This window comes from Phyllobates terribilis, unplaced genomic scaffold (assembly GCF_046119375.1).
Source record: "Phyllobates terribilis strain yellow unplaced genomic scaffold, ASM4611937v1 Scaffold_1__5_contigs__length_1240528914, whole genome shotgun sequence".
Classification (NCBI taxonomy): domain Eukaryota; kingdom Metazoa; phylum Chordata; class Amphibia; order Anura; family Dendrobatidae; genus Phyllobates; species Phyllobates terribilis.
In genome coordinates, this window is record NW_027362761.1 from 254,770,244 (window position 1) to 254,791,563 (window position 21,320).

The 21,320-nt window shown below is 42.6% G+C and overlaps 1 protein-coding gene across 1 annotated transcript in view; it reads right to left on the reverse strand.

The window, feature by feature from the left end:
• LOC141256769 (rho guanine nucleotide exchange factor 40-like) overlaps positions 1 to 21,320 on the reverse strand; it is a 170,556-nt gene that overhangs the window by 121,994 nt on the left and 27,242 nt on the right. The window contains exons 2-4 of the mRNA XM_073671194.1: positions 7,162 to 7,359; positions 5,294 to 7,025; positions 2,346 to 2,525 (exon numbers count right to left, since the gene is read on the reverse strand). Of these exons, the coding sequence (XP_073527295.1) occupies positions 2,346 to 2,525; positions 5,294 to 7,025; positions 7,162 to 7,359 (2,110 nt within the window). The remainder of the gene's footprint in view (positions 1 to 2,345; positions 2,526 to 5,293; positions 7,026 to 7,161; positions 7,360 to 21,320) is intronic.

Consider the following 21,320-nt stretch of genomic DNA (forward strand, 5'->3'; position numbering starts at 1 on the left):
ATAAGGAGGGCACCAACTTAGATCAGGGTCAGACGCTGAGAACAAGTCCGTTGGAGAGAGAGAGAAGGAAACAGCAGCCCTGGAGAGAGAGAGAGGAGAAAGAAAGAGAAAGACCCAGAAGGGGAAGACTGAAGGGACCCAAGAACCCAAATTAGAGCACCGGGTGAGGAGTCAGCAAGAGGGTACCGGAACCCAAGCTGGTGGGGGCAAAAACAATCCCCAGCCAGAGACCGGAGACCGTGGGCAGTGTCTGTCACGGTCACCCACCACATTCACCCCGAAGGCACACCACGTGGAGGGTCAGGGAACCCAAGGCCAAGGGTGTCCCAAAAGAAGGCCCGAGGGAGCTGGACCTAGGTGAATCACTGGTGGGGACGGCTGAAGAAAGGACAGAGGGAGAGCTCAGGGCCACGCTCCGGACTTGTTTGGGGGTTGGCCGGATCCAGGACCTGGTGGACGCAGCACGGCTCGGGTGGTCACTAACAGCTGGAGTGACCGAAACATCAGCAGTAAGTAAACTCCCTTAACTGCACAACCCGAGTCTGTCTTCATTGCCGGCTGCACCGCACCACCACAACCCCCATCCTCTGCGCCTGTCCCCTCTGAGGCTATACCCCTCCCGTTGGGGGTTATCCCACCAAGCTGCGCATCCACCATCAGCCTCAGCGGACCCTGCTGCAGCGGCGGCCACAGTGACCGCATCACAACGGGTGGCGTAGTCGACACAAAAGAACTTTAATAACATCTGTAGGACTGCCACATAACACTTAGCTTGACGCCCTGGGCACGGGACCGGGTCTCAGCCGCTCGGAGACTACAACCCCCCCATCTGATCCGGTGCCGGGTATTCCCCTCAAAAAGGAATATGTCCCAGGGGGCGCGTCACTAACATCGCCTGGAAAGCGCTTGTCAATCTGCATGCGGAAACGCATGTGAATCTGCATGTGGATCCGCATGTATTCTGCAGGAAAAACGCATGCACAATCTGCATGCGTTTTTTCTGCCAGGGAGATGCAGAAATGATGCAGAAATTTTCTGCTTCATTTCTGCATCGTGTGCACATACCCTAAGTGGTTGTGCAGACACAACCCCGCCAGGTGAGCAAATCTTTCTATATTAACTATTTTTTACCCGGATAAAACCCTATCTGATCTATTGTCTTTCCAATTTACTCATCTGGTGTACATAGAAAGCTGCCAGTCAGTGGTGTGAGTGGGGTTATAGAGCTCAGCATTCAGAGAACTGCTAGATGTGCAATAGTGAAAATAGTTATAAAACAGCCACAAGCAGCCCAGTAAGTGACACAACGCTGGAAACAGGGCCTATGTCTGTACATCATGTTGCTCTCAGAGGGGAAGAAAAAACCTGGTGATAATTCCCTTTCAAGTCTGGCCTTTGACTTGTCCAATCCAGAACCTTAATCTTGTTTCTATTGTTCAATCAACGTGGACTTGCTTGTGTCACATGTTCAGATCTTTTTGATGTTCACCTGAATTCTTTTTTTATTTCCTGAATGAGTCTTGATGTTCTTTTGATGAAATTTTGGTAGGAAGGCGCCTTAGTTTTTGTTCCTTGAGAAAGGTGCAGGTCTAGCACCGAATCGTGTTGGTTATAAATAAAAAAATATTTCTTTAAAAACCAAGGTTCCTCTTCAACGCAGCACAGCACGCCTATTATGACAAATCCTACTCTGGTTATTTAACATCTGGAAGATTGATCTTCTCCTGCCATGGGACAGCAGCAGCGTATTTCCACACTCTTATAGGTGATGTGCCTTTCCACTTTCCATTTTTACCTGCAATGGTTTATGTATACGGCACAATATGTCATCCACATATAATAAAGGGGCTTCCACTGTCTGGACAACCTCTTTTTAAATTAAATAGTCCCTCTTTTAAAACAAAAATACAATCTACTCACTTCCCACAATGGAGCTCTTCCAGCAATGTTAGCACCGGGTCACTCAGGACCCACATGACATCATTATGCCAGGTGAGCGTTGCAACTACCGCTAATGGGCTGCTCATATCACTTTTGGACCAGTGGAAGTAGTGAGAGCACAGCAGCCCAATAGCAGCCGATGATTGTTATGTCAGGTGAGCCTTGCAGCCAATGTGTCGCGAACCCTGGGAGACCTGGCGCAGACATTGCTGGACTGGTGAGCATATGTTATTTTAATTTTACAAGTGGGACTATTTCACTTAAAAAAGGGGTTGTACAGGTTGTCGACAACCCATTATGTTTCCTGTAATCATATTGAACATTTGTTTTGTTTTGTCCTTTTTCTTCTTTCAATGTCTGTAAGTTATTATATTGTAAAAAAAAAATAGAGTATTGAAACCTACCAGACAAGCAGAAAACTCCAGATTCCAGTATGTCCCAATCAACAGCTCGATGGAGGTGGTTGAAATCTAAAATAGGAGAAGACGGCAGCAAAGGCTTCTGGGTAACAGATGCATCTGGTTCTGGCTTTGACAAAGCAGCTGGTTCTTCAGGTTCAGTGACACTTGGTGAAACTTTTTCCGCTAACATAAGAAATATGCCAAGAATAGTGTAAAATATCAAGTACAAGAATTGAATGTCCTGTTAGTCTTATGTATAACAACATGTAATATACACAACAGCAACTTCTGATTATAAAATTAGATCTGTGGCTGAAACAAGTAATTCACAACTAAATTACTGAAAGTCTTGTTTCATTAGCAAGTTATTTTGGCCTTGCTCCCATTTTATACTTTTTCCTATTAATTTTGACTGGTGGGATGGAAACTGCCTAAGGAAAAACTGTCTGCCATGTAAGACAGAGCCATATCTGGTAAACTGTAATTTTGTCTAAGCAAAATGGCATGTCTGTCGGGTATTCTATTTACTTCAGTGTATATAAGCATTTAAAGTACACCCATAAACCACTCAGGTCCATGTTTCCCAGCTAGACAGTTTTATATGCATTGAAAATAAGATTAAGTTCCTCCGGTGAGTTTTTGGTGAATTTTTGATACTGCATATATTTTTAGCGCAGCATCTTACAGTTCCAACAAAGTGGATGGGATTCATAGTAATCTCATGCCCACTGTGTTTTTTTTTCACGCAGCGTAAACTGATCTGTGATGCATGTTTGAAATGAACAACCTGTCAATTTCTCTTGCGGGAACTCTGAGTTTTATCTGCAAATTGTCTCCATAGACTTACATTAGATGCGGAAAATCTGCAGGTAAAAAAATGCATATAGGCTTTTAGTGCATTTCTGCTGCAGAAACATACTAAAAACACATGTAATCCACACATTACTGTATCAATAAAGTCAATGATATCTCCAAGAGGGAAAAGGGGGGGGGGGTTGGTGTCACCCCTACACGCGTTTCGGCAGGCCTTCGTCAGGGGGCATGACGAAGGCGGGCCGAAACGCGCGTAGGGGTGACACCAACCCCCCCCCCCTTTTTCCTTCTTGGAGATATCATCGGTACCTGTTACTTGGGTAACTATAGGTTATCTATATGCTCTCCCTATCTATCGGCTTACTGCCCTTTGACTTTTTCCTGTAGTCCCAATATAACTCTACCCTATTCAACACTAATTATTTTTTACTATATGCTAATAGTTAGCTATGGTTTATTCTGTTAACTACATATAATCAGGTATTCGGGAATTGTCCCTTTTAACGATGACACTTTGATATATGTGTTCTTGATGTCATTACTATACATCTCTAAATTGTTAACCATACAGGGTTATTGAGGGGTTTTGGTGTCCTGTTCTTTTATTCACACATGTGGCACTTTGTGCCTTTAAGCTCTATGGTATTTATGTAACTTTATTATATGTGTACTTAATAAAAAAACATTTCTATGCTTATTTGGGGCTTTGTTGTCACTCAGTTTTCTTCTCTAATTTTTCTATGTTCTATTGCGATGCCCTTTTTAGTTCCATTCCCATGTCTGCATACTAGCATTTTGTGATTGACACTATAATGCGGGCGTTTCTGTGGTATATCCTTTCTTTATTTAAAACTTGACATACCAAAAAGAGACAAAAATTGCACTCAATAAAAACAGGAGCAAAAATGCATTAAAAAATACAAGAAATCTAAGTCACCTTGTAGGTGCAGAAAATCCGTAACATCAAAAACTCACCAAACACTCATCATGGGAACATAGCCTGAAAGGGATGAAAGATCCATAGCAGCAAGAGGTGCAGGTGAGTGAATAGTAGCAGTGATAATTAATAAAAGTCAACAATAAACTGCCCTGTACCCATTAGATTAAAGTCATCTGAATTGTTGGCAGGACAGGTGTGTATGGGGGCATCCTGACTCTCCCCTTGCAGATGATTTTGGGGAGATGACTGTTTGAAGGCTAATGCCTGATCCTTTTGTACTCCAGGAGATAAGCCTCAGACTTAGGTGCCAGACAGCAGCTTGTTTCACTCTCTATAGAGAACACATGATCTAAACAGTTGGTCTATAGGTGTATATTTTGCAATTTTTAACCTTCATAACCTTTCTTTTTCGAAATTGTAATTCTCAAAAGGTTTTTTTCAACATGCCTAGGTAGGGGGAACAATTTTAGGGGTTCTTTTTACCATGTAGGTCTGGGAAAGAACAAAAAAAATGCCTTAAAAGCATTTCAGTTTTCACTTACCATTCCTTGAAAGAAATGTAAAGGAAATAGCTGAATAAATATTAAAAACTTGAACTAAAAGGATAACTTAATTACTTATTTAGTAAAATAAATAATCTAGTATTTCCCCTTGACCTGAATCAAAGTTCTTTTTATGGCAGAGTTTCTAAGTTTTTATCAGGCTCAGAAAATCAGAGGCATTTTATCCTCTCGCCTTCTTTACCTTTAAGCTGTAAGGCCGATTATTGTGACCAAGAATTCCTAGGCAGGCTCATTTCCCTATAACCGGGCAGTGTAAACAGGCTGCTAATTGCCCGATAAGCGAGCAAAATGCTTGTTGATTAGATGAAATGATTTTTAAGCATTATCCTATGTAAACAGAATCTGTGCTGCCGAGAACAATGACACATGACTGTTCATTCAATCAACAGAAGTGTGATCAGCTTTTCTAAACAGGCTATTAAACAACCACAGATCACTAAACAAGTAATTGATCTGTGGTCATTTAACGGTCACCATTGGCCAGTGTAAACGAGCACTAGGTTACTTATCTGAGACAATTTCCCTGTACTTTTTGCACTGGTTATATAACTAACCTGTTATCAGAAACTGCATGTTTAACATGACATAACATACATGTCTTAAATTTATGGCATATACAATGCAATATACTATACCTAACTCAGTAGACTGTCTACGAATTGGCTCCTGACCAGTTTTGTTGTCGTCCAGTTCATCTTTGGAGGTGATAAGAGGTTTATTATTTTCTTCTTCTTCTTTGCTACTAGTTTTGGTCTGTTCAACCCTGTGAACAACTTTCCTTGCCTCTGCTCTTGTAGCCCCCTTACCCCTCTTGTTTCTTTTTTTTCTTCGCCCTCTTCCTGTCTTATGAGATAATTCAGTGATCGGATCCCAAGCAGGATGCTTTCCTTTTCCTTGGTGCCCTTTTGCCTCAACACATGGTACCTGAATGTCCTCAATAACATTACCTTCAATAATCGAAATTCTTTCTTGACCGTCTGCCCATGTTCTTCCAGTTCCAGTCACCAAAGAGCCCTTCGAAAAACACGTTTCATTAAGGGTATCTATTGCTGTTTTACTTTCTTTAGGTGCTTGCTTTGAATTGTCCAGTTGGCTGCCATTTTGACATTCATCAATATGCGTTAGATGATCACATTTTTCTTTAAATGGTTCTGAACTATCTCCAGTGAACAAGTCCTGGCTGTCTTTAGTAATGTCACAAGTGGAGAGCACATTCTCTGTTTCTTTAGTGATATCAGCATTTAAAGAGCATCCTTTTATTGAATTTGATAAATTGTCCTCTTCTTGGGAACTACCTTTGTGTACGGTGGTCCCCACTTCCCATGATATTTCCTTTTGTTCCACTTCACAGTCCTTAGCATGTTTTACCAGAATGTCAGAAGATTCCCATAAGTGTCTCTCCTCTGAAAATATATCTTTCTCATGTCTTTGAAGAAGATCCAAACCTTTTCTCCATTCAGCCAATACATCACTTTCAGCAGAATATTTTGATGTATCAACATCCCAGTAACTGTTAACCTCTGCCGATGGTTGAGTTTGCTCTCCAGCATCCTCTGTGCAAGATCTATCTTCCCATATGTTTTCTGACCTCCCCTTTAAAGTGCTCAAAGAACCTACCTTTCCAGGCTTTCTTTGGTGAAGCCATGCTTGCGGAACCTTCTTTTTACCTTTTCTGCTTGGAGCAGTCTTTGCCCTTGATAGCCATGTATCCCTGGGACTTTCATCTTTGCCAACTAACCCTGTATGGGGGGGACTTAGCTCGACATATTCCCCTTCTACAGATTCTGCGGCAGTGCCAGAGAAAGAATCCAGCATAGGTGGTGAAAAAGCACCAACTCTCCAGCTTTGAATTTCTTCCTGATTATGTGACAACGGCAAATGAGTATTGACTTTGGGATCGACAACCTCTCCAATTGTGATTCCTCCATCACCAGGACTTCGGAACTCCAGAGGTGGCATAAGAGGACCTGAGGGGCATCTCCTCCCAACAATAAAGCCATCCTTATGGATAAATCGAGGATAGATTACTTCTGACCATGGTAGTCGAAGGACTTTTTCCTCTACAGCTGCTAAACAGTTCTCAAGGCGAACTGAGCTACGGTCTTTATTAATGCTATTAAGCCATTCAGCTGAAAAAATGAATGAATGGGAGGATTCAGGTACTACAATCTCCTGTACACCACTGCCATCCTGAGAAAGGCACTTCAGCACAAGCCTGGGAGAACATTCTAAATATGGCACGACTTGCAAGTAAAAATCTCCAGGCTTCAAAAAGTGCCATGGAAGAGATGACAATTGAATGAGGATCTTTTCACCAAGGCAAAGTGGCCATCCTTCATGGAAAAAGAGAAATCCGCTGTATTGAGACTAGAAAACAAAGGATAAGATATATTGGTAATTACATAAAGTTTGCCAGAAAGTGAAACACAGCAAGATATAATAAAACCTAAGCATATTAACATGGTCTGTCAGAATGGTGCATTATTGTAAAGCGTATACTTACACATGCCTGGTGCTGCACATTCTGCAGGATTCTCTTAGCTGGGATCAGAAATTCCAAAGTATATCTTAGAGGGTCCTCACGATATGTCCTTTCTAGCACAGAAAACACTTGGGTCAGGAGTGTGGGTGCAGTCACCTCAAAAGGGGGGTAAAGGGATGACAGTGTACTCTGTAGGCAATCCTCCACAGACTGAGGGGTCTGAAAAATAGACATGTTGTACTTCATATCATCCTGTATTCATAGTATCACAAGTCTTAACTGCTAAAGAATCAAAGACTAAAGCACTATCATTTCCAGTTTTATGTTCTGTCATACGAACAGAAAACAAAAAATGACAGAATGCTGAGTCCATCACATGACAGGCAGCAGTGGCACACCACAGGCTTATAATGGGATCGGTCTAGTTCTGCCATGGTGTCCATCATTGTGACTGAAAAAAGTAATGCTGCATGCTAAGCTTTATGCGATAAGATTACTGGAATCGGCTAAAGAGCCTGTGACACAGATGTGAACTAGGCTTAATTAATAAAATATTGTACATCGATTGTTTGTTATGTCATTAATCATTTTACTAAAGAAATAACACAATGTCTTGGCCATTTTTGGATAATTGTTTTGTTCAACTTAAAGTATATTACAAACTTTTTCTCTTCAGATGATTATTGTACGCCCTCATAATGTTCTGCCAATAATTTCATCTGATCCTATCTAGCTTATTGGCAAAATGACTCTGTTCCTAGTGGGAAATTTCTAAATGTATGTGTTGGAAATACCAGTGATATTTACTGTAAGTCTGTGGTAACAATGCTGCCGCTGTTTCAGAACAAAGACTTTCTTTACCCAAAGCTGACAAATTAAACCATACGTCAATGCTGACTGGGTTAATTGAACTTGTACCAAGATTTTACACTCTTTTCATGGTGCCATATTTTGTTTAATGTATTTCACTGGGCCTCATTTTCCACAATTTTCCACATCTTAAAGCAAATTTTCGTCAGTAAAGTCCCTTTCTGTGCATTGCATGCAGAAAAAAAATCACATGTTTGAATACTGAATATTATTTCAATATTTCTTATTAGAAAAGTCACCATGTGTGCATATTGTACAAGCTGAACAAACTACTACTCTACATAGCATAATGCTGCTTTTAACCACTTCGCGCCAGAGCCTGTTTTTGCCTTCGTGACCGGGCCAGTTTTTTCAATTCTGACCACTGTCACTTTATGAGGTAATTACTCTGGAACGCTTCAACGGATCCCCCTGATTCTGAGACTGTTTTTTTGTGACATATTGTACTTCATGATAGTGGTAAAATTTGTTCGATATCACTTGCGTTTATTTGTGAAAAAATCTGAAATTTGGTGAAAATTTTGAAAATTTAGCAATTTTCAAACTTTGAATTTTCATGCCCTTTAATCAGAGAGATATGTCACACAAAATAGTTAATGAATAACATTTCCCACATGTCTACTTCACATCAGCACAATTTTGGAACCAAAATTTTTTTTTGTTAGGAAGCTATAAGGGTTAAAAGTTGACCAGCGATTTCTCATTTTTACAACAAAATTTACAAAAACATTTTTTTAGGGACCACATCTTATTTGAAGTGACTTTGAGGAGCCTTTATGACAGAAAATACCCAAAAGTGACACCATTCTAAAAACTGCACCCCTCAAGGTGCTCAAAACCACATTCAAGAAGTTTATTAACCCTTCAGGTGCTTCACAGGAATATTTGGAATGTGGAAGAAAACAATGAACATTTAACTTTTTTTCACAAAACTGCTACTTTAACCTCAAATTTTTAATTTTCACAAGGGCAGCCAGAAAAAATGGACCCTAAAATGTGTTGTGCAATTTCTCCTGAGCACGCTGATACCCCATATGTGGTGCAAAGCCACTGTTTGGGCGCACGGCATGGCTTGGAAGGTAAGGAGCACCATTTGACTTTTGGAATGGAAATTTGAATGGAATCGATAGCGGACGCCATGTTGCATTTGGAGAGCCCCTGAGGTGCCTAAACAGAGGAAACCCCCAACAAGTGACCCCATTTTGGAAACTAGACCCCTTAAGGAACTTATCTAGATGTGTGGTGAGCACCTTGAACCCCCAGGGGCTTCACAGAATTTTATAATGTTGAAGTGTGAAAATAAAAAAACACATTTTTAACACAAAACTGCTACTTTAGCCTCAAATTTTTAATTTTCACAAGGGCAGCCAGAAAAAATGGACCCCAAAATGTGTTGTGCAATTTCTCCTGAGCACGCTAATACCCCATATGTGGTGCAAATCCACTGTTTGGGCGCACGGCATGGCTTGGAAGGTAAGGAGCGCCATTTGACTTTTGGAATGGAAATTTGACTGTAATCGATAGCGGACGCCATGTTGCATTTGGAGAGCCCCTGAGGTGCCTAAACAGAGGAAACCCCCAACAAGTGACCCCATTTTGGAAACTAGACCCCTTAAGGAACTTATCTAGATGTGTGGTGAGCACCTTGAACCCCCAGGGGCTTCACAGAATTTTATAATGTTGAAGTGTGAAAATAAAAAAACACATTTTTAACACAAAACTGCTACTTTAGCCTCAAATTTTTAATTTTCACAAGGGCAGCCAGAAAAAATGGACCCCAAAATGTGTTGTGCAATTTCTCCTGAGCACGCTGATACCCCATATGTGGTGCAAAGCCACTGTTTGGGCGCACGGCATGGCTTGGAAGGTTAGGAGCGCCATTTGACTTTTGGAATGGAAATTTGACTGGAATCGATAGCGGATGCCATGTCGCCACAAGTGACCGAATTTTACAATCTACTTCTCTGTATAAATTAATCTAGTGGTGGGAAAATAAGTAGATAGGTAAATGGTCACTAAACCCATAGATGAATTCCCACAGAGGTGTCATTTCCATAATGGGGTCACTTCAGGGGGGATTATGCTGTTCTGGCACTTTTCAGAGTACCAGAGCTAAAGAATCCCCCCTGAAGTGACCCCATTTTGGAAATGACACCCCTCTGGGAATTCATCTATGGGTTTAGTGACCATTTTAACTCAATGGATGATTTCCAGAAACAAGCACGCAATGGAAGGTTTAGATTCTGGAGAACCCCCCCCCTGGAAATTAAGTGAGCTCTACTCGAATGTGTCATTCACTAAATGAACCAAATGTTTGAATGACAAATTGGGATACATTTTTACAGTTTAAAAACGTGGTTCTGTGTGGAAGATTTTAAAGCAGTCAGTGACGCATAAGGCTGGCAATGATGGGCATTGTGGGCAATAGTAGCGGGTATCACGCCTCATTCCTCTCTTAGTACATACACGACATCTTTTCTGGGGGTTCCTTCTTGTTTCCGTTGCTGGAATAAGTGCAATAAAATGTCGCTCAGTGAGTCTTTTCACATCCTCAGATTCTAATGGATGAGCAGGGCTAACACTTTGAAAGACAAGATTTTCAATTACCTTTTCTTGATAATCAAGAAAAGGATCTGAATTTCCTGCTTTTTTGTACAACACAAAAGAATTGTATGTGGCCACCTGAAACAAATAAATAACCAACTTTTTATACCAGGTATAGGACTTTCTTGATACCTGGTATGGCTGTAGAACCTGGTCTGCAAGGTCCACACCCCCCATGTGTTTGTTGTAGTCAATGACTGACACAGGTTTTTGCTTCGGAGTGGTGGATCCTAGTTCTACAGTGGCCCTTGTGGCATCTGTGTGGATCGAGCTGAGGACAAAAATATCCCGCTTATCCCTATATTTCAGGGCAAGCAGCTCTCAGTTGCGTTCAGCCCCTGACTGCCCCTTTTGCAACTTTTGGTTGACCAATGGTTGTGGAAACCCCTGACGGTTTTTACGGATGGTCCCACAAGCCCCGATGTTGTGTTCAACCAGACTTTTAAATAGGGGTATGCTGGTGTAATAATTGTCCACATATAGATTGTAGCCTTTTTGAAAAAATGGACTTATCAGCTCCCAAACAATTTTTCCAGATGTCCCCAGATAAGTAGGGCATCCTGGTGGGTTTAGCTGGCTATCTTTCTCCTCATATATGCGGAAAGCGGATGTGTATCCGGTTGAACTTTCACACATTTTATAGATCTTTATTCCAAACCTTGCCCTTTTAGATGGGATAAATTGCTTGAGGTGCAGTCTTCCTTTGAATTTTACAAGGGACTCATCTATAGAAATATTTTGTGTTGGGGTGTAGAGGCTTAAGAATTTTTCTGACAAATTTTCAATGATGGGTCTAATTTTATATAACCTGTCATGTTCTGGGGCATTTCTGGGCAGGCATTGACTATTGTCGTTAAAATGCCAAAACCGCATGAGCATTTCATAACGGGTCCTAGGCAGAACGACTGAAAACATAGGGGTGGCTTGAACAGGGTGGTTGGACCAGTAGGATCGAATGCTCGGTTATTTAACAAGCCCCATGGCAAATGTAAGTCCTAAAAATTTTTTAATTTCCGGGACATTAGTTGGTGTCCATAAATTTGCCCTAGCATAGTAAGATCGGGGATTTTGGCTTATGAATTGGGATGCATATAAATTTGTTTGCACAACAATATGCTCTAGCAAGCTGTCTGTAAAAAACAAATTAAAAAAATGAATTGGTCCAAAATCTTCCACCTCCACATTTATACCAGGAATGGCGTTGAAATCAGGGCTGAATGGAGCAGCCGAATCCGAAGCCTCCCATCTGGGAAATGCTAGATCATGTGGCAACGCCCCTTGTACACTGGCGTGCGCCAATTCACTAGTAGCAGGGACAGCGCTTGTACTGGGCAGTGTTCCCTGATTTGGAGACGTTTCTCCAGTAGCGCTATTTGCCCCTATTGCTGTACTGGTCCTTGGGCTTGAGGATGGAACAGAATCACTGCTCATTTCTGAGCTCTCAGTGTCGCCGCTACTAAAGCCCTCAAAATCCATATCTCCATCTGAGATTGCACTGTCATCAGTGTCAGAACATAGCAGGGCATACACCTCTTCTGCGGTATAAGTCTGACGGGCCATTTTATTTTTTTATTTTTTGACTGGACTGAACGGACCGGACTAAACGGACCGGACTGAAAGGACGGAACCGGACTGGACTGACCGGACTGGACTGACCGGACTGGACTGACCGGACTGACTGACCTGACAGGACTGACTGATCTGACAGGACTGACTGGACTGATCTGACAGGACTGACTGACTGACAGGACTGACTGACTGACAGGACTGACTGATCTGACAGGACTGACTGACTGACTGACAGATCTGACAGGACTGACTGACTGGACTGATCTGACAGGACTGACTGACTGACAGGACTGACTGACTGACAGATCTGACAGGACTGACTGACTGACAGATCTGAAAGGACTGACTGACTGACAGATCTGACAGGACTGACTGACTGACAGATCTGACAGGACTGACTGACTGGACTGACTGATCTGACAGGACTGACTGATCTGACAGGACTGACTAGCCCTAACTCTTACTTTCTTTTTTATTTTATTTTTTTCACTTTTACTGTGGCAAGGCTGACAGCTCTTGTCACAGTGTTTCTCCTCTGCTCTCTCACTGAGATCGGAGGAGAAACAATGTATTTATCAGGCAGATCGCCCGGGAAAGTTTGTTGCTAAAACAAACTTCCCTGGTGATCTCTCTGATTGGCTGGTGTGACGCTGACATCATCGAGACCTGAGCCAATCAGGTCTCGATGATGTCAGAGGTCACAGCACCGGGATCCCCGCCGCTGGCAGGTATGTGGGGGGTCCCGATCGCCGACCACCGGCTGTCACTATCTTTTAAATGCCGCGATCGCTATGGATCACGGCATCTAGAAGATAGGAACAGGTTAACATCATGGGGACCTGATCCAATCAGGTCCCCATGATGCCACATGTCAGAGCTATCGCTCTGAACGGGTACCGCAGCGCTAGCAGGACCCTGGGGGTCCTGAGCGCTGCGGGACCACCCACCGTTTTTAAACGTCGGCGCTGGGCAGCGCCGACGTTTATGTACAGTGGGCGGTCGGGAACCGGTTAAAGTGAATCTGTCAGCAGGATTTCACACCCACCATGTCAATTCTCTGTACGTTTTCGCCTGCGTTTTTCACCCATTTAATGAACTGAAGAAACACAGGCAAAAAAACGTGACAAAAAAAAGGCAAAAACGCAACGTCTTTGAGGCTGCGTTTTCCTGCCAAGAGATGTAGAAATGGTGCAGAAATTTCTGCACACAAAATACTCAACGTGTGCACATAGCCTTACAGCTTTTAAAAAAGGGCTGGATGATTTCCTCGATACACATAACATTGTGGGTTATAGTTAAATCAGTGACAAAATGTACAACTGGTGGAGGAAGGTTGAACTTCATGGACCTAGGTCTTTTTTCAACCTATGTAACTCCTTTGCCTGAAGTCACACAGCACAGAAGCTGTCAATTAAGCAGGGCAGAGAATAGAGCTGGAGTGACAGAGGCTTCAGAGCTACACCCTCATTTGCATATCAATTCAAATGCTCATTTCTCAGTAATGCTATGGCCATGTAAAGGTATGGATATCTTTGAAAGAGCTACATGAACATATAAATAGTTTGGAGGGGAAGGGGGTGAAATCTTGCTGACAGATTCCCTTTAAGAACACTGTTGGGGCACGTCCACATAAGATGCATCTATATATCCAACATTCCACAGTATATGTTCTTCAGCAAATCCACATTTGCAAACTACAGACTGAGGCCAATTTAACACATTGTTATTATTATAGATAACTTACCGATTATAATGCATGTGCTTTTTCACATGCCTTTTTTTTTTTTTGCAAACCAACTGTCGTCCCCCCAAAAAAAACAAAGTAGCTATGTCCTAGTTTGATCAATGTTCCAGATAAAACTCAACGGTGCAAGGCAACTGACACTTTAAAAAAAGCAAAAAACGATGGACAGCACACAGAAATAATCCATGTGCCATTCATATTTTATGGCTTAATGGGTAGACAAAGCTTTTTTTTTTCTTCATAGTGAAATGAATGCAACAAGGATTGTAAAAACTGGCACACAACCCAAAAATAGGTCCAACACACTGAAAAAAACAAGAACTGTTTTTCACATACGAGGAAAAAAACTAATGTGTAAAGCTGACCTAAACTGTGCAGACTTTGATGTGGCTTCAGCTGCATAAATTCTGCGTGTTTTTTTTTTTTTTTTTAAAGGAAAATTCACTCAACAGCAAGATACAACCCAAGGGGTCTTTCTCAATAGAGAAATTGTAAGAATATACAGTATAGTCCCCCTAATGATGACATTACCTCCCATTAATTACAACAGAACACATTCCACAACATTATACACACTAGTGATTAATAATATGTTTTACAACAAAGTGTACTGAAAATATCAGCAAAAAATTATTTAGATGCATTATTTAAGGGAACCTGTCACCAGAAAAAAATGCTACTAACCTGCAGATAAGGGGTTAATCTACAGGTTAATAGCATTACTAACTTGCCCGGCGCCTGCACTTAGCCAAATGCTGAGGGGAGAAAATTAACTTTATTTTCCCCGACAGCATTCCGTTTCAGTCACGGGGGCGACACCCCGATGCTGGTTCAGTCACCGCTCTGAGAATACAGAGCAGCGGCTGTAACCATGCCCCCGGCCCTGACTGACACTCCCTCTGCATTGGGGCCGGCTGTCAGTCAGGGCCGGGGGCGCCGCCACTCTGTATTCGCCGTCCCCGTGACTGAAACTGAATGCTGCCGGGGAGAATAAAGTTAATTTTCTCCCAGCAGCATTCAGCTATGTGCAGGTGCCGGGCAGGTAACACTACTAACATGCACATTAACCCCATATCTGCAAGTTAGTAGCGTTTTTTCTGGTGACAGGTTCCCTTTAAGGAGGTGGATAAACTACTGCACATTCACAATTTGTAAAGATAATGTCAAAGGGATTTTCATCTCAAACATAAATGTGGAATCTCACCAATCCAGAAAACTTGATCTACATCTTAGTGAAATGGTACTAATAAATGTGCTGCCACACTCCAATTGAATAAAATAGAAGGCATAAAAAATTAAAGTCTGCATCAAACTTGCAGTGAAGCTAACATGTCCTGCTAAAGCACTCTATGCATTGCAATGGGTAAAATTGGCAACAAAACTCTGCTTTTCTCCGTTTTTCTGCTTCATGCAAGTGGTATATGTAAAACCCTGTTCACTTGCATTGTACTATGCTTTGTTGTGTACTTTCAACAAATGTGCTGCATAGTATTCTTACACATGTTTAGTACAATGTAAATTGATAAAAAGATTTTCTATTTTTTTTGTATCTGATATTCATGCCCATGTGAAAAGTTAGCTTGAACTCTGGACTAGTGTGAACATTCCCTTTTATTCTTCTAAATAACTAGTTCAATACTTACCATATATGGCTTATTAATAGCTAAATCTTACCAGATTTACATAAAAATTACATAATAATTAAAAGGTCCACATACTTTCAGACATGATCAGATTTGATATTGTACTAAATAGACATTACTTTAAAGAGAACCTGACACATACTGCCCACAGCACTGGCTGTGTTATCTCAGCCATGTTTATTTGACTCTGAAACGCCGCAGCATTATAGAATCCAACATACCTGACTGAGATAATACAGCCAGTGCCTGGTACAAAATTTGGACCTGCCTCCCCCCCCCGTAGCATTCTAAATCCTATAAGGAGATACGAGCAGCCCCCCGTCCCCCATTATGTGGTAATGGCCCTCATCCTGAGCTCCTTCCTGGTATATATGTCCCCCATCCTGGGACCATCCTAGTATATACTGTATGTCCCTCATCCTGGTATATGTATCTCATCCTGATATATATGGCCTCCATCCTGGTATATATGTTCATCATCATGGTATATATGACCTCCATGCTAGTATATATGTTTCCCATCCTGGTGTACATGTTCCACTTCCTGGTGTATATATATGTTCCCCATCCTAAGCACATTCTGGTATATATGTACCTTATCCTGGACCCCATCCTGGTATATATATGTTCCCCTTCCTGGTATATATATGTTACCCATCCTGGTATATATATGTTTCCCATCCTAGGCACATTATGGTATATATGTCCCTTATCCTGGGCCCCATCCTGGTATATGTCTCTTATCCTGAGCCCCATACTGATATATATGTCCCCCATTCTGGTAAATATGTCCCTTATCCTGGGCCCATCCTGGGAAAAAAAATGATTCTACTCACCTTCCATCGGCTCCCCTGCTGCGTGGCGTCCTCTTCTGACTTCAGCATGCAAGCAACGGGCAGTGCATGACGTCACCGCCATGCGCCCCCAGTCACGTGCACGCCAACGTCAGCTGCTGGCTTCTGGTTGGCCGGCAGCAGGTACTGCAGAGCACGGACCCGGCTAGTCCTCAGCGCCGCAACACCCTTCAGCTGAATGTACGGAAGTTTGCGCTGGCGTCGGTGATCTATACACCCCTTATTATGTCTAAATATTACAAATGGAATAATTACATTATATTAGACAATTATTATTTCTGCATCTATCTATGCTTCCTGTTGAGCCTTGGTAGGGCTCTATTTTATTTTCATGAATATGGATCATGAATAGATAAGAGAATTAAAACTGGATTTTTGCCAAACATATGACAAGATGATGTTCTTTTTTGAGATGTCTGACTATTGAAGAGTATATGTAAATATATACCCTTTTCTGCAGAAGAGCATATTTTACTACATTTCTGTTGCTCAAAAAATGTTTGGTTCATGGAGAACGAGTGTGCACAAAACGTCACATTTCTATTTCAGCAGGTTTTACTATGTAATCTGAAAGCAGCTTGAGGTGGGGGGGACGGTGTAATAATAATAATAATAATTTATATTTCTATAGCGCCAACATATTCAGCAGAACTTTACATTTTGGAGGGGACTTGTACAGATAATAGACATTACAGAATAACACAACTCAGATACCAAAAGTACAGAGACCCTGATTCCAGCTATGTATCACTTAGTTTACTGGGTGCAGCAGTTGTGATAACCCTGCCCACATCACTGATTGGCAGCTTTCTGTATTCACTGTATATTGGCAGCAAACTGAAAATCAGTGGTTGGATCAGAAGGCAGATACCTCTAATCCTCTAGTGATGATCTCCTGCTGATAAAACACTGATTTTATTGGAAGACCAAAACACCGCCTAGTTAAAGACATCACAGGAATCAGGTGTCACAGGTGTGTCAGATGTGACAGACAGTCGCCCTGCAGTTGGTTGCAGAAGATCTCTTCGTTTGACATTAAAGACACCTTCCTAGCTGTTTCACTCTAGGACCCAGCGGCTACCTCCTTCTTGCTCAAATTGACAACCTGGCCTGGGTGTTTAAATAGTTTCACTTTGCAGCAGGAAGGCGCCAGTGATGTGCACATGTTTCCTTGTGAAAGCTTGGAGCTCATGCTATTCTTACTTCCTCTCTGGTGCCAAGAGGATGTGTGTGCTTTCTCTCTGAAATTGGCTCAAGCTAAATTATTTTCCCCTGTATCTGTCTACCTTGTTGTCTTTAGTTGTTAGTGGAGACTGACTAATGTTCATCCCCCCTTTCCCTAGCCAGGGCCTAGCTCTAGGGAATTACAGGATTTTAGGTTCCTGTGCGGCGATTGGTGAGGAACCAATATAGGGACGTTAGGGGAGACAGGGTGATATCAGATCAGCCTAGGAGGTCTCCACTTCCCCTTTCACTAGTGTCTGGGCTTCCTTCCCCTCATCCCTTCGTGTTGCACTGAGTTGTTCCCACACCTTGAGTGCCATTATCACCGGCTGTGCACATTTAGAAAAAAAAAACTGACACTTTCGTGTGTTTGTTTTTTTTTCGTGTGTGTTTTTTTTTCTTTTTTCCTTGGTATGGTTTCAGTTGCAGAGCTCGCACAGCGGCTGCGCAATCTGCCTCTGGAGGTGAATGACCTCCACTGTGAGGATCAGCAACAGCATCAGCGGCTACAGGTCGCTAATGTGGGGGTCTCTGCAGGTAGGTCTGTCCAGCCTGGACCCAAGGATGCCCTCCCGGACAGGTTTTCAGGAGGTAGGGACAAGTTTTTGTATTCAAGGAGACCTGCAAACTGTATTTTAAACTTTGTCCTTACTCCTCCGGAAGTGAGGAGCAGCCAGTAGAGATGTCTACTGCAGGGAGATCCTCAATCCTGGGCGATTTCTTTACCGCAGGATTCCAGTCTGTAGAGGGGTTTTTCGGGGCTCTGGCCGTCATCTATGATGACCCTGACCGAGTCTAGGCTACGTCGCCTTCAGCAGGGGAATCGGTCAGTGGAGACGTACAGTTCTGAATTCCGTAGATGGGCAACAGATTCTAAATGGAATGACTGAGCCCTTAAAAGCCAATTTTGTGAGGGTCTTACTGAGAGGTTGAAAGATGCTGTGGCAGTAAATGAAACCCCTCAGTCCTTGGAGGCTGCCATGTCATTGGCCATACGTCTCAATAGACGCCTTGGGGATAGACGGGTGAGGCCACCTTCTCTGGAGGCTTCTTGTCGGCGTTATGTACCTCTGCCAGGGGAGTGGTCTGGCAATGAACCAGTACTGGGGGAGGTGGAGGAACCCATTCAGTAAGGACGAGCCTTTACATCATACATTTCCCTGGAGATTCACAAGAAAAAAGGCTTTTTTTTTGTGGGAAAAAGGGAGATTTTATTGGGACCTGTCCTTCAATTCCTAAACAAAAGGAGACTCGATTAACTCTTGGCAGTCTGGAGTTGGATAAGCAAGTGGTGCATTTGTCGCCAACCTGCAGTTCCCCCGGTTTGTCCTGATAGCAGAGGTGGTGCTAGAGAGCAAAACTGAGAAAATTTCTGTGTTTGTTGACAGTGGTGCCGGAGTCAGCATGGTTGATGCTGAGTTTGTGAAAACTTATGGTCTTGCTTGCTGTACTTTAGCTAAGTCTATTTCCATCTTCGCCATCGACTCAGCGCCACTTGCACAGAAAGCATTTACTCATATTGTACATAATGTAAAACTGAGGATGGGGTCGGTTCATTGTGAAATAATCCCTTGGTCCATGTTATACCGACTCCAACTCCACCAAAATGGGCACCGACACCACAGCCCTGGTTTCGCATACTCATCCATCTGGTACTCTTTTTCCGCTACCTATCCCTAGTAGGCATGGACACAGTTGTCCATGGATTTTATTACTGACCTACCGGTTTCTGCACTTCGTCGCATTACCTGCACTTCCAAGTGCCAAGACACTTGCTCAGGTGTACATAAATGAGATTGTGAAGCTTCACGGGGTTCCCTCCGATGTGGTGTCAGATAGGGGACCCAATTTGTTTCCAAGTTCTGGAAGGCATTCTGTTCGACTGGGGGTGCAGCTGTCCTTTTCCTCTGCCTTCCACCCTCAGTTGAATGGACAGACTGAGCGCGTCAATCAGAATTTGGAGACCTACCTCAGGAGTCTTGTCTCCAAAAATCAGGAGGATTGGGTATCCTACTTACCGCTGGCAGAATTTGCCATTAATAATCATCATCAAGAATCCACTGGCAGGTCACCGTTCTTTGGTGAATACGGTTACCATCCACAGTTTGGTACCTTTAGTGGGGGAGGAGCTTCGGGAGTTCCTGAGGAGGAACGTTTTGATTCGTCGCTCTCCTCGGTGTGGCAGGGGGTTCTCAGTAATTTAAAAATCATGGTGGACAAGTATAAAAGCATAGCTGACAGGTCCAAACCTAAATATGAATGACTTGTGTCATGAATGTGTGATTGTCTACAAGCAATATTAGGTTGAAAGTCCCTTCTTGGAAGCTGGGACCTAGGTTTATTGGTCCCTATAAAATAACCGCCGTCATTAACCCAGCAGCGTTTCGTCTTGTGCTTCATCAGGCCCTTAAGGTCCACATTGTTTTCCACAGGTTTTTACTCAAGAAGTACAGTTATATGAAAAAGTTTGGACACCCCTATTAATCTTAAGCTTAATGTTTTATAAAAATTGGTGTTTTTGCAACAGCTATTTCAGTTTGATATATGTAATAACTGTTGGACACAGTAATGTTTCTGCCTTGAAATGAGGTTTATTGTACTAACAGAAAATGTGCAATCTGCATTCAAACAAAATTTGACAGGTGCATAAGTATGGGCACCTCACCAGAAAAGTGACATTAATATTTAGTAGATCCTCCTTTTGCAAAAATAACAGCCTCTAGTCGCTTCCTGTAGCTTTTAATGAGTTCCTGGATCCTGGATGAAGGTATTTTTGACCATTCCTCTTTACAAAACAATTCCAGTTCAGTTAAGTTTGATGGTCGCCGAGCATGGACAGCCCTCTTCAAATGATCCCACAGATGTTCAATGATATTCAGGTCTGGGGACTGGGATGGCCATTCCAGAACATTGTAATTGTTCCTCTGCATGAATGCCTGAGTAGATTTGGAGCGGTGTTTTGGATCATTGTCTTGCTGAAAGATCCATCCCCTGCGTAACTTCAACTCTATCACTGATTCTTGAGCATTATTGTCAAGAATCTGCTGATACTGAGTGGAATCCATGCGTCTCTCAACTTTAACAAGATTCCCGGTGCCGGCATTGGCCACACAGCCCCAAAGCATGATGGAACCTCCACCAAATTTTACTGTGGGTAGCAAGTGTTTTTCTTGGAATGCTGTGTTTTTTTGCCGCCATGCATAACGCCTTTTTGTATGACCAAACAACTCAATCTTGGTTTCATCAGTCCACAGGGCCTTCTTCCAAAAAGAAATTGGCTTCTCCAAATGTGCTTTTGCATACCTCAGCCGACTCTGTTTGTGGCGTGCTTGCAGAAACGGCTACTTTCGCATCACTCTCCCATACAGCTTCTCCTTGTGAAAAGTGCGTTGTAAAGTTGACCGATGCACAGTGACACCATCTGCAGCAAGTTGATGCTGCAGCTCTCTGGAGGTGGTCTGAGGATTGTCCTTGACTGATCTCACCATTCTTCTTCTCTGCTTTTCCGATGTTTTTCTTGGCCTGCCACTTCTGGCCTTAACAAGAAATGTCCCTGTGATCTTCCATTTCCTTACTATGTTCCTCACATTGGAAACTGACAGGTTAAATCTCTGAGACAGCTTTTTGTATCCTTCCCCTGAACAACTATGTTGAATAATCTTTGTTTTCAGA